This window comes from Drosophila santomea, chromosome 2L, assembly GCF_016746245.2.
Source record: "Drosophila santomea strain STO CAGO 1482 chromosome 2L, Prin_Dsan_1.1, whole genome shotgun sequence".
In the NCBI taxonomy this organism is placed as follows: Eukaryota; Metazoa; Arthropoda; class Insecta; order Diptera; family Drosophilidae; genus Drosophila; species Drosophila santomea.
The window spans coordinates 26,178,159-26,192,733 of NC_053016.2; the positions used below are offsets into that span (position 1 = coordinate 26,178,159).

Sequence of the window (14,575 nt, forward strand, 5' to 3'; positions counted from 1 at the left end):
ACGCGGGGCCAGGCACGCGGGCCGGCAAGTCGACGCGGGGCTGCGGCAGGCGCGGAAACGAAGACGGCAAGCTGGCCTCCAAGGCGCTTGGGTCCAGGGGCAGCCGCCCGGAGCATGGAGGGGCGTTCATCTGGGATCCCTGCAAAAGGGCCTCCAGGGTGCCTGTGTCCAGGGCCAGCAACCCTGGAGCATCAAGGGGCATCATATCGTATTTGAGGAGCTAAAACAAAGAGAGGATAAGTAAAGATGGCGGTTTTTACGCAAAAATCCGTAACTAACCTCCATTGAGCTGCAACTCCGAAATCCACGTGCTTAGTGAAAATCGGGATGGGGGCGCTACGATAATAGCGGTCGATCGATAGTGAGATCGATAGGGAAAAATACTGGATTTGATATTGATGTTCAACACGCTGTCACACTATTGGCAGCAATCGGCACGACATCGGAATATCGGAACAGGAAGTGGCAACGCCGGTCGCCAATATCGATAACTCGATCGCGCACTCAGCGATGGGACAACATCGGTAGGAATCGGAAGTGGCAACGCCGGTCGCCAACATCGATAACTCGATCATGGTGAGTATCGGTGGAGTTGCCAGAGATGGAAAGCGCTCATCGGCGGAAAATTTAAATGCGGAGCTGGCGACCAGAGGCAGACGGCTACAAATACAGGAAGCTGGAGAAGGGCGCGAGGATCAAGATGCCGATCCGAAACAGTGCGTGGAGAGCTACACAGTGACGCTTACAAGTGAAAGTACAATTGCGTCGAAGCGAGCATCCAAAAAGGATCCCCGCAAGGAAGGACCAGCGAAGGAGAAGCAAACACCAGGACCTGGCGTGGTCAGAAAGGGACGGTGGGTCAGTCGTCGCAAAGGTGGTTCGGGGAGAAGCTCTAGCTGATCTTTCGGACGATACACCCTGCCCCATAACATCCTAAGCCCCGGCCAAGCCCGCAGGTTGGTCCTTTGGCATGGGCGACGAGTGCCTGGCTTACGCAAGAAGGGACGGTGGAGTCAGTGGTCGCAAAGGTGGTTCGGGGAGAAGCTCTAGCTGATCTTTCGGACGATACATCCTGCCCCATAACATCATAAGTCAAGTCGAGCCGGCACGGATACGCCGTCGAGGGCGACGCGGGACCAGCTAAGAAGGACGACGAAGGAGAGACGACGCGCGTCCGAAGGCGAGGATCACAGGATTCTCTGTATCAAGTCACTGAATAAAGGTGGTTTAAATCTAAAACTCTGTCTTCTCTTGGTCGGGCAATCACACAAATCATAAATTTGGTGGGACGAACAAACAAACTCTCTGAGCTAGCCGTTGCATTTCGTAGCGAGCAGAAATAAGAAAAACAGTTCGTTACAATATTAAAATGAAAGTAAATGAAATTGAAACATGAAAACTAGATAAATTATTCTTAAATTTAAATTAAATAAAATTTATTTTCTATTATCACTCATGAAGCTTATTATACCCGTTACTCGTAGAGTAAAAGGGTATACTAGATTCGTTGAAAAGTATGTAACAGGCAGAAGGAAGCGTTTCCGACCATATAAAGTATATATATTCTTGATCAGGATCAATAGCCGAGTCGATCTGGCCATGTCCGTCTGTCCGTCCGTCTGTCCGTCCGTATGAACGTCGAAATCTCAGGAACTACTAAAGCTAGAAAGTTGAGATTAAGCATACAAACTCCAGGGACATAGAAGCAGCGCAAGTTTGTCGATTCAAGTTGCCACGCCCACTCTAACGCCCACAAACCGCCCAAAACTGCCACGCCCACACTTTTGAAAAATGTTTTGAAATTTTTTCACTTTTGTATTAGTCTTGTAATTTTCTATCGATTTACAAAAAAACTTTTTTCCACGCCCACTCTAACGCCCTCAAACCGCCCAAAGCTGATACGCCCACACTTTTGAAAAATGTTTTGATATTTTTTCATTTTTATATTGGTTTTGTGAATTTCTATCGATTTGCAAAGAAACGTTCTGCCACGCCCACTATAACGCCTACAAACCGCCAAAAACTGTTTTTAAGACTCTCCTTTTCCCTTCCACAAGCTGAGTAACGGGTATCAGATAGTCGGGGAACTCGACTATAGCGTTCTCTCTTGTTTCAGTTATATAATGAATAAAATGTATAGATTGAAAATGAATTATTGCTAGAGTTTATCGAATAGGGGTCATGCCGATCGAAGATATGTTAGGGTATTAATCGGTTGACTTGAGCATAGAGACCATTTAATACAATGCTTACAAATAGTGCGGATGTAATGGTCATGGATGGGCTTCTTTTGTTCGCTGTAATAACATAACATTCATGTCGCAATGCTTTAGTTTGTCTATGTTTTGTTGTGATCCTCTTTTCCTAGCTTTCTTATTATACCCGTTACTCGTAGAGTAAAAGGGTATACTAGATTCGTTGAAAAGTATGTAACGCAGAAGGAAGCGTTTCCGACCATATAAAGTATATATATTCTTGATCGGGATTAATAGCCGAGTCGATCTGGCCATGTCCGTCCGTCTCTCCGTCTGTCCGTCCGTATGAACGTCGAGATCTCAGGAACTACAAAAGCTAGAAAGTTGAGATTAAGCATACAGACTCTAGAGACATAGAAGCAGCGCAAGTTTGTCGATTCACGTTGCCACGCCCACTCTAACGCCCACAAACCGCCTAAAACTGCCACGCCCACACTTTTGAAAAATGTTCTGATATTTTTTCATTTTTGTATTGGTCTTGTAAATTTCTATCGATTTGGAAAAAAAACTTTTTGCCACGCCCTCTGGTCTTGTAAATTACTATCGTTTTGCCAAAAAACATGTATTTAATCATATGAACTCCGCACTCCGCACTCCGCACTCCGCACCCCGCACCCCGCACCCCGCACCCCGCACCCCGCACCCCGCACCCCGCACCCCGCACCCAGCACCCAGCACCTAGCTCCCAGCACCCCGTATACCCAGCACCCAGCACTCGGGGAACTCGACCATAAAACTCTGTCTTGTCTTGTAAATTTCTATCGTTTTGCCAAAAATCATGTATTTAATCATATGAACTCCGCAATCCGCACTCCGCACCCCACACCCCGCACCCCGCACCCCGCACCCCACACCCCGCACCACGCACCACGCACCCCGCACCACGCACACCGCACCCCGCACAACGGACACCGCACCCCGCACCAAGCATCCCGCACCCCACACCCCGCACTCGGGGAACTCGACCATAAAACTCTGTCTTGTCTTGTAAATTTCTAATGTTTTGCCAAAAAACATGTATTTAATCATATGCACTCCGCACCCCGCACCCAGCACCCCGTATACCCAGCACCACGCACCCCGTATAAAAATTGATAAAAAACAAGAGAGAACGCTATAGTCGAGTTCCCAGACTATCTGATACCCGTTACTCAGCTAGTGGAAGTGCAAAGGAGAAATTTCCACACTGACAGTTTTTGGTGCGGTAGCACCCCGCTGAGTAACGGGTATCAGATAGTCGAGAAACTCGACTACAGCGTTCTCTCTTGTCTTTTGTTTTAGATTTGAGTGAGCGAATTCCTATTAGATCCCAAGCACGCGAAATCAAGTAATGTTTATGTACACAAAGCCAGCATTTCCGAATAGTACTTCTTTATAATAATTTGACTCCTTTGGAATGTTATCGGACTTAATAATACATGGAAAAATCTTGATCCATCTTGTTTGGAGAACTGGAATCCATTAGAATAATCTACTACAAGAAAATTTATTTTAAAAATTTCAGTTCTTCGTTTTTCGGCAAAGATTTACCTTGTGCATTTTAGCTCTTGGTCGTCCCTAGCTGGCGGTATAATTAACCAAATAAACAGTATCGGAAAATAGACAAAACTTTCTTCGGCTATTTATTATTCGCAACAACGACCGGTTAGACGAACCAAATGGCATACAAGGACTAAGCCAATCGCCAATGGAGATATAGTCATAATCTGTGAGGATCAACCGAGAGGAAGTTGGAAAAAGAGAGTCATAGTCCATGGCCATATAAGAATAGCAGAAGTGGAAACGTCCACTGGGATTCTTAAGCGTCCAGTATTAAAAGTTTTAGATGTTCTAGGTAAAACTCCGGACTAGTTTTACGGTGTTGCTGGCTCATATAAATAGTTAGTTTCCGTTTCAAGTTTTAAATTTTAAACATTAAAGTGTTACCACAATCCAACCAATAATATTACTAGCCTTATATCGATACTTTCAACGAACAGAGAGCACTTTGGAATAGAATGGCGGCTCGACAACACACCGTATGGAACCTAGGGAGCATATGGACCACGAAAACTTCCGGACTAGCCAGCATTTGGAGGGCAGGCCGAGGACTGGCCGATTTTCAGCTGTACTTTCGTGGATACGACCCGAGCGAATAATTTCACAGATCTGGAAAACAACCAGAGGTTGATGAAGGCGCTGAAGGACGAAGCCCGCGAGAAGGCGCTACGAATTCACCCAGAAAATGTCAACGCCGTGATGGAGCAGCTGCGCTTTAGGTTCGGATAACCGGAGCAGCTTATACGCAGCCAGCTCAACAGCGTGCGAGAGGTGCAGCCGATCTCGGCGCACAATTTGTCGAAGATCATTCACTTCGCGACTCGAGTGAGTAACCTCGCTGCCTTCTTGCAGTCAGCGAAGGCGGAGCAGCACCTGGGGAACCCAACCCTCATGGAGGAGCTTGTGGCCAAGCGTCCTACAAGCAAGCGAATGGAGTGGGCCAGGCATGCTGCAACGATTGTGCCATCCACACGTCTTGGATGAGGAGGAAAAGGAGACGAGGCGTCAAGTTCGGCATGCGAGCGTCCACCATTACGAAGGCGAACAGGATGATCGCCATGAAGGTTGTCCCATCTGCCGAGAACAAGACGGAATCGCGGATTGCCAAGAATTCGTTGGAGCTTCGCCGCCTGGAAGGTGGAGCATTGTGAAGAGTCACCGACTCTGCTTCACATGCTTACGAAGCGGGCACGCCACCAGATCCTGCCATATGCAATCTGAGTGCGAGATTAACGGATGCCGGAGGATGCATCATCGTATGCTACATGGCGCGGACGAAGAGCGAAGGCCGCAGCAGCGAGGTGGTTTCAGACGCCACGGAGGGATCAGCAGCCAGCAGTTTCCAGACGCAGCCGGCCAGGATGCCTTCGCGACAAGATGACCACAGGGACCAAGAAGGAATCCAGCAGCCAGCGGTTTTCAGAAACAGCCTGGAGAGAAGTGCTCCGCGTGAAGCGGGACTGCCCACCCAAAGGAACCTAAGCTGAGTTGACCCTGAAGGAGGACGCCTACTGTTCCGCATACTGCCCGTTACGCTATACGGAGCTGGACGGAGGGTGGATACATATGCGCTCCTGGACGAAGGATCCTCGGACACGATGATCGATGACGAGCTGAGAAGGGATCTTGGAGTACAAGGAGAGCGTCGGCAGCTTAACATCCAATGGTACGGAGGTAGGGCGGCCAGAGAGCCTACCAACGTGGTGAGCCTGCAGATAAGTGAAGTCGGAAAGACCACTCGCTACGCATTAAAAAACGTTTATGACTTTTCAAGTCTGAGTCTGCCGATGCAGACATTAAGTCGACAGGATGTCCAGGGCATGCAGAGAGATGCGCGTCTGCCGATGAAGCCTTACAGCAACGCGGTGCCGAAGTTGCTCATCGGTCTGGATCACGGACATCTCGTCAGTGGACGACACAGGTCGCAGCCAGCGACGATGTTCGGGGCCAAAGGATCCTCGAAGACACCACGGTGAGAGTGGGGCGTCGCTACCAGACAGGATTGTTCTGGAAGGACGACCACGTTGTACTGCCACAGAGCTACGAGATGGCGTACAAGAGGCTGTTCAACGTTGAGAGGAAATTGAAGCGTAACAAGCCGTTAGCGCAAGAATATGACCGGATCATCAAGGATTACGTACTTAAAGGATATGCGAGGAAGTTGCAGCCGGATGAGGTCGCGGTAAAGAGCGATCGACTTTGGTATTTACCACACTTTGGTGTCGAAAACCCGGCAAGGTGCGGCTTGGAGGAACATCGTTGAATTCGGCGCTGGACAAAGGTCCTCAGCACTATAAGCCTTTGCCAGCTGTGCTCTTCCACTTCAGAGAGGGAGCAGTCGGAGTCTGCGGTGATATTAAGGAGATGTTCCACCAAGTTCCTCTGAAGAGATGGCGACGACGAGAGAGATCCAGACGTCTACGAGATGGACGTAATGACCTTTGGACCTGCATGCTCGCCGAGTGCTGCACATAACATCAAGACCGTGAATTCCCTGAAGTTTCGGGATTCGGATCCGAGAGCAGTCAAGGGCATCACCGACTACCACTATGTCGATGATTACGTGGACAGTTTCGCTACAGAGAGCGAGATACACGAGTGAAGGAGATACACGCGGATGCTGGATTCGAGATGTGCCAGTCTTCATCCAGCTCGCCCACCGTGGAGACGGCTTTAGGACCTGGACGAGTCAATAACGTCGAATTGGGTGAAGCTGAGCAGAAGATCCTCGGAATGCGTTGGCAATTAGCGACGGATGGCTTCAGGTTTAACGTGGGGTATCATGGAGTGCCAAGCAGCGTCCTGAGTGGAGATCGAGGGATACGAAGAGGGAATATTTGAGCCTTGTGATGTCGACGTTTGATCCCCTGGGATTCCTGCTCATGATTACAGCGAAGCTGCTGCTGCGAGAGATCTGGAGGCAGAAGATCCAGTGGGACGAACCACTGACGGAGGAGCTAAGCAAGGCCTATGCAACTTGGCGCAAAGAGATGGACGCCGTGGGACATTTTCGATGTCCTCGCCATTACTTTGGACCTGGAGCAGTCCAGGCCATATAGCTGCACGTCTTCGTGGATGCTAGTCAGGCAGCATTTGCAGCGGTGGCCTATTGGGTCACCTTTGCGGACGACAGAGTGCTGGTGAGCTTCGTGTGCGCAAAAACGAAGTGTGCGCCCACGAGAACCATGTCGATCCCACGGCTGGAACTACCGGCAGCAGTTCTTGGAACCAGGCTCATGAACACGATCAAGGAGGAGCACAGTGTGGTCATCTCGGACCTAGTGCTATGGACGGACTCGAAGATGGTGCTGAGGTGGATCGGCAGCAAGCACCGCCGTTATAAGCAGTTTGTCGGCAACCGAGTGGCGAAGATTATGGATTCGTCGAAGGTTTCTCAGTGGAGATGGGTGCCTACAGCCGACAATGCTGCGGATGATGCGACGCGGTCTCAGAGAGGAGTCGACCTTAGCGAGGAATCAAGGTGGCTAAGAGGACCTGCATTTATGAGGCAGCCAGCAGCCAGCTGGCCGGAGCCTGAGCAAGGAACTGAACGGAGCAGCTCATACGCAGCCAGATCAGCAGCGTGCGAGAGGTTCAGCCGATTTCGGAGCACAACCTGGCGAAGATTATTCTCTTCGCGACCCGAGTGAGCAACCTGGCAGCCTTCTTGTAGTCAGCGAAGGCGGAGCAGTACCTCGGAAACCCAACTCTCATGGAGGAGCTTGTGGCCAAGCTTCCCACAAGAAAACGAGTAGAATAGTCCAGGCATGCTGCAACGATTGTGCCTTTTCCGACTGTAGTCCACTTCAGCGCGTGGCTACAGGAATATGCAAACGTGGTGTGCACGGTTTTGGACGTCGAGGGAAAGGAGCCGAGGCGTTAAGTTCTGCATGCGAGCGTCGACCACTACGAAGGCGAACAGGATGATCGCCCTGGAGGTTGTCCCATCTGCCGAGAACAACACGGAATCGCGAATTGCCAAGAATTCGTTGGAGCTTCGCCGCCTGGAAGGTGGAGCATTGTGAAGAGGCACCGACTCTGCTTCACATGCTTACGAAGCGGGTACGCCTTCAGATCCTGCCATATGCAATCTGAGTGCCAGATGCCTTCGCGACAAGATGACCACAGGGACCAAGAAGGAATCCAGCAGCCAGCGGTTTTCAGAAACAGCCTGGAGAGAAGTGCTCCGCGTGAAGCGGGACTGCCCACCCAAAGGAACCTAAGCTGCGTTGACCCTGAAGGAGGACGCCTACTGTTCCGCGTACTGCCCGTTACGCTATACGGAGCTGGTCGGAGGGTGGATACATATGCGCTCCTGGACGAAGGATCCTCGGACACGATGATCGATGACGAGCTGAGAAGGGATCTTGGAGTACAAGGAGAGCGTCGGCAGCTTAACATCCAATGGTTCGGAGGTAGGGCGGCAAGAGAGCCTACCAACGTGGTGAGCCTGCAGATAAGTAGAGTCGGACGGACCACTCGCCATGCGGTAAAGAAGGTTTATTTCGTTTTGAGCTTGAGTCTGCCGATGCAGACATTTTTCGATAGGCCCTGTGTACGGCCCTGTGAGTGGGCGGTTGCCAACTACGCTACCAGAAGGGATTACTCTGGAAGGACGACCACGTTCAGTCATCTCATCGTGCAACGTGTGCAAGTTGCAGCGAGCGCGGCCGATGCCCCCGAAAATGGGACCCCATCCGGAAGACAGATTGGAGGCGGGTCGATGGCCATTCAAATATACCGGATTGGACTATTTTTGGACACTGTTGATGACTGTGTCCCGCCACAAGGAGAAGCGTGGGGTCGCCTTGTTCATGTGCTTGATAACAAGGGCGATTTATTTAGAGCTGGCAAAACACTTGTCAACGGATTCCTGCATAATTGCGATCAGGAACTTCGTCTGCCGTTGAGGGGCAGTATATAGACTGCGCAGCGACAACGGCAAGAACTTCGTGGGAGCTGACAGGGAAGCCAGACGCTTTGGTGAAGTTTTCGAGATGGAAAAGATTCAGAGTGAGTTGTCAAGCAGAAGCATAGAAAGGGTTTTCAATTGCCCAGTGAACCCGTCGGAGTATGGAAGCGAATGGTGCAGTGCGTCAAGAGAGTACTGCGTCATACCCTGTGGGAAGGTGCTACAAGGGACAATGTATTAGAGAGTATCCTGATTGAGGCGGAGAACATCGTTAATTCGCGTCCTGGATTGGATGCGAAGCTACCCAAGGAGGGTTCTACGAAAAAGCGGTGGAGGATTGCATGCGTGCTTCAAGACCGTTTATGGAGGAGGTATCCTGGAGTATCTAGTTCTAGGTATCTAGGTCCTGCAGTATCTGCCTACGCTTGCTCGCACTTCCGATTCTTGGTTGTTGGCAATGCCGGTCGCCACACCCCTCCCTAATTAACGAGTTTTAGCTTAAACGGCGCACAGTGGCGCATTAGATACATGTGCTTAATTTAATTCAAAATTTGATGACAACGGATCGTTGCGTGGGATATCGCAGGTAATAGTTTAAAAGGGTTGAATCCATAAAATAATTCAAATCGGTTCAGTATTTTAGAAGTAACACGTGTTCAAAGTTGAACCTTTTTTGGGTTGCAAAAAAAGCAGGTTTTTTTTTTGTAGATTTCGGAATTTGCGGTCGATCTTTAGGTAAAATATGTAACCGACCGGATTGGTTATGGTCTCTATGGAAAGGGTCATCAAGTCTCGGTAAAACCTAGGTAGAATAAATGTATAATATTCTTTGCAAGTGCAGGAATACCTGTTTTGCGAAGTACTAATTTTCACATATTTTTCAACTTTGATGGAGTATATAAATCGATTCCCTACCATTCCCTGGGTTTGTAGTATGAGGTGTTGTTCTTGAATATGTTCTTTATCAGAATCAATAGAGATCGGGTCCCCCCACGTCCAACCCCGAATTTCCCACGCAAAAGATACTTTCAACTCAGGGTAAAAATGCCAATTCGGCTACAAGCGCAGTCGCTGCGCAGTACGAAATTGTATGGCGGGCATACATTTTTTCCTGTATTGGCGGCTTGTTTTTCAATCCCTGACTTTGTAATGATTTTAAATGAATGTATAATGATTAACTATTCTTCAAAAATATTAAATTAAGTAAAATTTAATGATTATTTTTAATTATTTGTAAAAAAAAAAGGTTAGAATAGATGTAAAATTGACGAAATACAAAATAAAAAAATAATACATTTTTTTTCTTTAAAATTTATTTATTTTTTGTTTTAAAACATTAAATATGTACCATATTAGCATTTTGAGAGAAAACAAATAAAATGTATTTGTCGAAATTGAATAAAAATTGAGAAAACTACCTCCAAAAACATGAATTTTCGAATATAAAATCTATTATTTATCACACCATATTGTATGACCACTTAATCGAAAGGTTTAAAACAACCTTTAATTTAAAAAAAATAAAGAAAATATCTTAACTGGTTTAAAAGTTATGATTTTAGTAAAGCAAAAGTATCTAATGCGCCACTGTGCGGTGTAAGGGGCTGGATGGATCCCGAGGTTTCCTCCAGTGGGCTGGAGTGAAATGTCCTGTGAAGTAGTTGATGCTTCCGTTAGGCCGACATCTTGCTAAGGCCAGACAAACTTTTGGATTTCCTCCTTGTAGTTTTTCCCATTGGCGTATGATATTTTTAGGCGCTTTACAAGGTCTTTTTTCATGTATTTCATTGCATCTACCAGGGTCGTGTGTAAGAATATGACAGGATGGCTAGTTTTCCGAATGGTGGAGTGTTTTTATTGGCTTAGAGGGTAACAGTTGCTAAATGAGATTCGCTTCTACAAACTTTACGTGCGCTTCTTTTCGCGTGCCGTTTTTATCTCTCCTTCTTATTCTTTTATCGATCTCGATCTTTATTCAACTTAGTTATCGATTACAGTATACGGTTTTGCTTAAACTAATCCTTGACAACAACCCGCTCGTTACATTCGGCCTCTCCTGACGATCACGGCGTCCTCGCGTGATTCTATTTGTGTCGTCTTCCTCTTCGTCGTCTTCATCTGGCTCATCGGGGGGAATTTCGCACCAGCGTTTCATCTTGTCTGATGAATACACTGACTTATAATGTCTCTGCTTTCGTTGAGCATGTGGCAGATCTTCAACAAGATATCGGTCGTTGGGCAGCACTTTCGATACAATAAAAGGACCTTTGTATCGCGGCTCTAGTTTGCGCGACGTGCCTGTGCTAAACGGCTCGTTCTCAACCAAAATAATGTCTCCAGGGCTATAGACAGTTGGCTTGGAATGGGCGGCGTCGTATCTCTTCTTGGCAATTGCTCTGTGGTCGTTGATAGTGTTCGCAGCGTCAGCTCGGAGCTTCTCTAATTCGGCATCAGTCATCATTCCTTGGTCTTGATTCTGGATCACACTCGTCAGCGTGTTTTTAAGGACATCTCGGGGCTCATAACCATATAGAAGCTGGAATGGGGAACATTTAGTAGTGCTATTTACCATGGTATTAATGCGCCACTGGATTGATCGCAGCATTTCGTCCCAACGTTTCTCGTTTTCATTTGAAGGCAAAAGCATTGACATAATAATTCGATTTGTCCTTTCTGCATGACCGTTGGCTCTTGGTGTTCTCACGGCGTTGAGTATATGCTTTACATTGTTCGACTTGCAATATTTCTCAAAATCTTTGGACGTGAATGCGGTACCTCGATCGGTTACAATTCTATCTGGCATTCCAACGTAGCTGGTGACTTCTTGTAGGGCATCTAGGACGTGTTTTGTTGCTGTACTTTTTACTGCTCTAACGATGGTGAACTTGGTGAAAGCGTCGACAAGGACTAAAATATGTTCATTTCGCTTTGAACTTTTCGGATCTGTCTCCATCTCATGCGATTTTTCAACTGGCGCTCTACTTAACGCGTCAACGTGGCACATCTGAGTTCCTGCTCTATGAATAATATCGATGTCAAACTCTTGTATTCGCAACCACCATCTCGCAATTCGCGGTATCAGCTCTCGTTTTTCCATTGATGTTTTTAAAGCGTTGCAATCAGTGATAACCTTTACCATTTTTCCATAAATGTAGTATTTAAATCGTTCCAACGACTCGACGACGGCTAAGGCTTCTAGCTCGTAACTGTGGTAGTTTTTCTCTGGCTTGGACGTGGATCGAGAATAATATGCGATGGGCTTTAATTGATCGTCATCTTTTTGCATTAGAACTCCAGCTAATCCAATGGCACTTGCATCTGTATGTACTTCATGTTCAGCATCTATGCGGTAGCTAGTTACAACAGGCTTTGACGTGAGGGATATCTTCAATTTCTCAAAAGCATCGTCTTGTGGCTGCTCCCATTTGAACTTTTGGTCTTTGCGTAAAAGGATTCGCAACGGCTCTGATAATATTGCATATCCAGGTACAAATTTCCGGAAGTATCCAGTGAGACCCAAAAACTGTCGCACTTCGGTGATATTGCTTGGCTTTTCGAAGTCTGCAATGGCATTAGTTTTAACTTCTCCGGGGCTGATTCCATCAGGGTGTATTTGATGACCTAAAAATGTGATTGACTGCTTATACAACTCACACTTGCCTAGATTTAACGTCAATCCGCACTCTCGCAATACTTTTAAAACTCTCTCTAGTTTTTCGTACATCTCATCAAAAGTTTGGCTGCCAATGAGGATATCGTCCATGTAATGAATCATATCGCCTTTCTTCACTCGTTTCTGTAACTCTGCCATGAGTCTGTTGAATGCAGCAGGTGCGTTCTTCAGCCCAAAAGGAAGACGTTTAAACTCAAATAGTCCATCCGTTGTGATGAATGCCGTGAACTTCCTACTCTCTGGTTCCATTTCGATCTGATAGTATCCGCTATTCAGGTCGAGTGACGAAAAATATGCGAAACGCTTCGCTTCCTGCAACCTTTCCTCAATATTCGGTACGGGGAAATTTTCCTTTCTGATCAGCTTGTTCAGGCGACGGTAATCGATGCAGAGACGGTCACTACCGTTCGGCTTCTTGATGAGCACCACTGGGCTGGCGTACTCTGACGTTGATGGAGTAATGATATCTCGCTCTAATAGTTCGTCGACCATCTTGGCGACGACTTCCTTCTTCGGCTCGGACACTCGGTATGGCGCTTGAGAGACTACTTGGCCACCCTCAACATCAATATTTGCCTGGACAACGTTGGTTTTGCCTATGCCTTCTAAGCCTGTGGAAAAGACGTTTGCAAACTTCTCGAGCAAGCTGCATACTTTGATTCTTTCTGCTTCTTTCTGAAAATTAATAAGAAGGTTTTTAAAAATAGTCTCGGTTGAACGTGTTACCGGCTGATGAACTGCTCTCTTGAGTTCAATCTCGGTTGGCTCGAATTTCCACAACAATTCAGCGCATGTGATGACATCTTGTCCCAACAACAAGTCCTCCTGCAACATACTGTCTTCGGCGATATAAAATTTAGCTGTCACGATTTTTCCAGCAATTTCGATATCTAGTACCAAAGCTTCGGTAAGGATACGTGAACCTCCACATATGCCCACAATTTTCATGAAGCACTCCTGTCGATCTGCGCCGATCTCGTCCGCTATGGATTTGCGAATAATACTGGCTTGGCTTCCAGTGTCAATGAAAGCGTTATAGCCTTTCTCGTTGATGTAAATTAAACGAGTGAACAGCTTGTCCTGATTGGATGCACCCAAACGCATCACCTGTGCGGCTTGGCAAATCACATCGGTGGCATGAAACTTATTGCATTTGGAGCAACGCGTCTTTCTCCTCTCCTTTGGGCATGAATTAGCAAAATGTCCGAGATCTCCGCAATTGAAGCATGCTCTAGCTTCTCTTGGCTTTGGTTGCTTCACCTCATTTTCCTGCTTTACTTCAAAAGTACTGGATTTGGGTAAGAACACTTTCTTATTTAGATTGGGCCTCCCTCGATTTATAAAGTATGCCTCGGTAGCGTCGCGAAACTCCTTCATTGACGAAAAATGAATGGCTGCAATACTGTTCTGCAACTCTCTGTGCTGTAGACCCGCTCTAACATATCGGATGACGGCTGCTTCACTAAGTTTAAATCGAACTCCAAGTGCTGACATACGGAAACAATACTCCTTCACGGTTTCCTTCGATCGTCTGGTTGCATTTGCCATGTTGAAGTGAATTTCAGCCTCGTCGGGCTCTGATCCGAATTCTTCTCGGATTGCCGCTGCAAAACTGTTCCATGTGGTGTGTAATATCTGCGAAGAATCGAGCCACATTTTGGCGGGACCCTTCAGCTTGGTGTATATGGCCAGAAGTACAAATTTTTCATCCCAATGATACGCATCTACCACTTTGTTGACACGATCGATGAATTGATTGACTGAAATCGAATTGTCATCTCCGGGGTCATAATCTGGTAAAGTGTTTGCGATTTCCTTTACCGACGCTTGTCTATGGCTGATCGCCGCTTGGTCTCCAGGGTTACGGTTGATAAAATCATCTATGTCAATTTCATCTTCCCGTTGCTGCCGCTGCTGCTGCTGATTAGCTGTTGGCATATTATTGACAAACTGCGCCATCATGTTTGTCAGCGTCGTCATCTGCTGTTGTAGTTGAGAAATCGCAGCCGCCTGTGATGTGAATGCTTCCTCTTGTTGGCTCATATTTCCGACTGCATGTGCCAAATCTACTTCTTCCGAATTTTCGTGGTCCACTAGTCTCTGCACTAGTTCTGCTCTGGACCCTGAAACTCCCAAATTCCTTTCTCTTAGCAGATACCGCAACTGGTCTGCCTTGAGTTCCGCTATCTTGACCAT

At 47.2% G+C, this 14,575-nt stretch overlaps 1 protein-coding gene and 1 pseudogene across 1 annotated transcript; one reads left to right on the forward strand and one right to left on the reverse strand.

Moving 5' to 3' along the window:
* Positions 1–573: 573 nt before the first annotated feature.
* LOC122756505 lies at positions 574–7,444 on the forward strand (annotated as a pseudogene).
* Positions 7,445–10,690: 3,246 nt separating this feature from the next.
* On the reverse strand, positions 10,691–14,575 carry LOC122756506. Its single transcript, XM_044006334.1, has 4 exons — positions 13,106–14,575; positions 12,361–13,054; positions 11,843–12,267; positions 10,691–11,242 (listed from the first exon to the last, which is right to left on the reverse strand). The coding sequence occupies exons 1-4, from the start codon at positions 14,573–14,575 to the stop codon at positions 10,691–10,693; spliced, it is 3,141 nt and encodes a 1,046-aa protein (XP_043862269.1).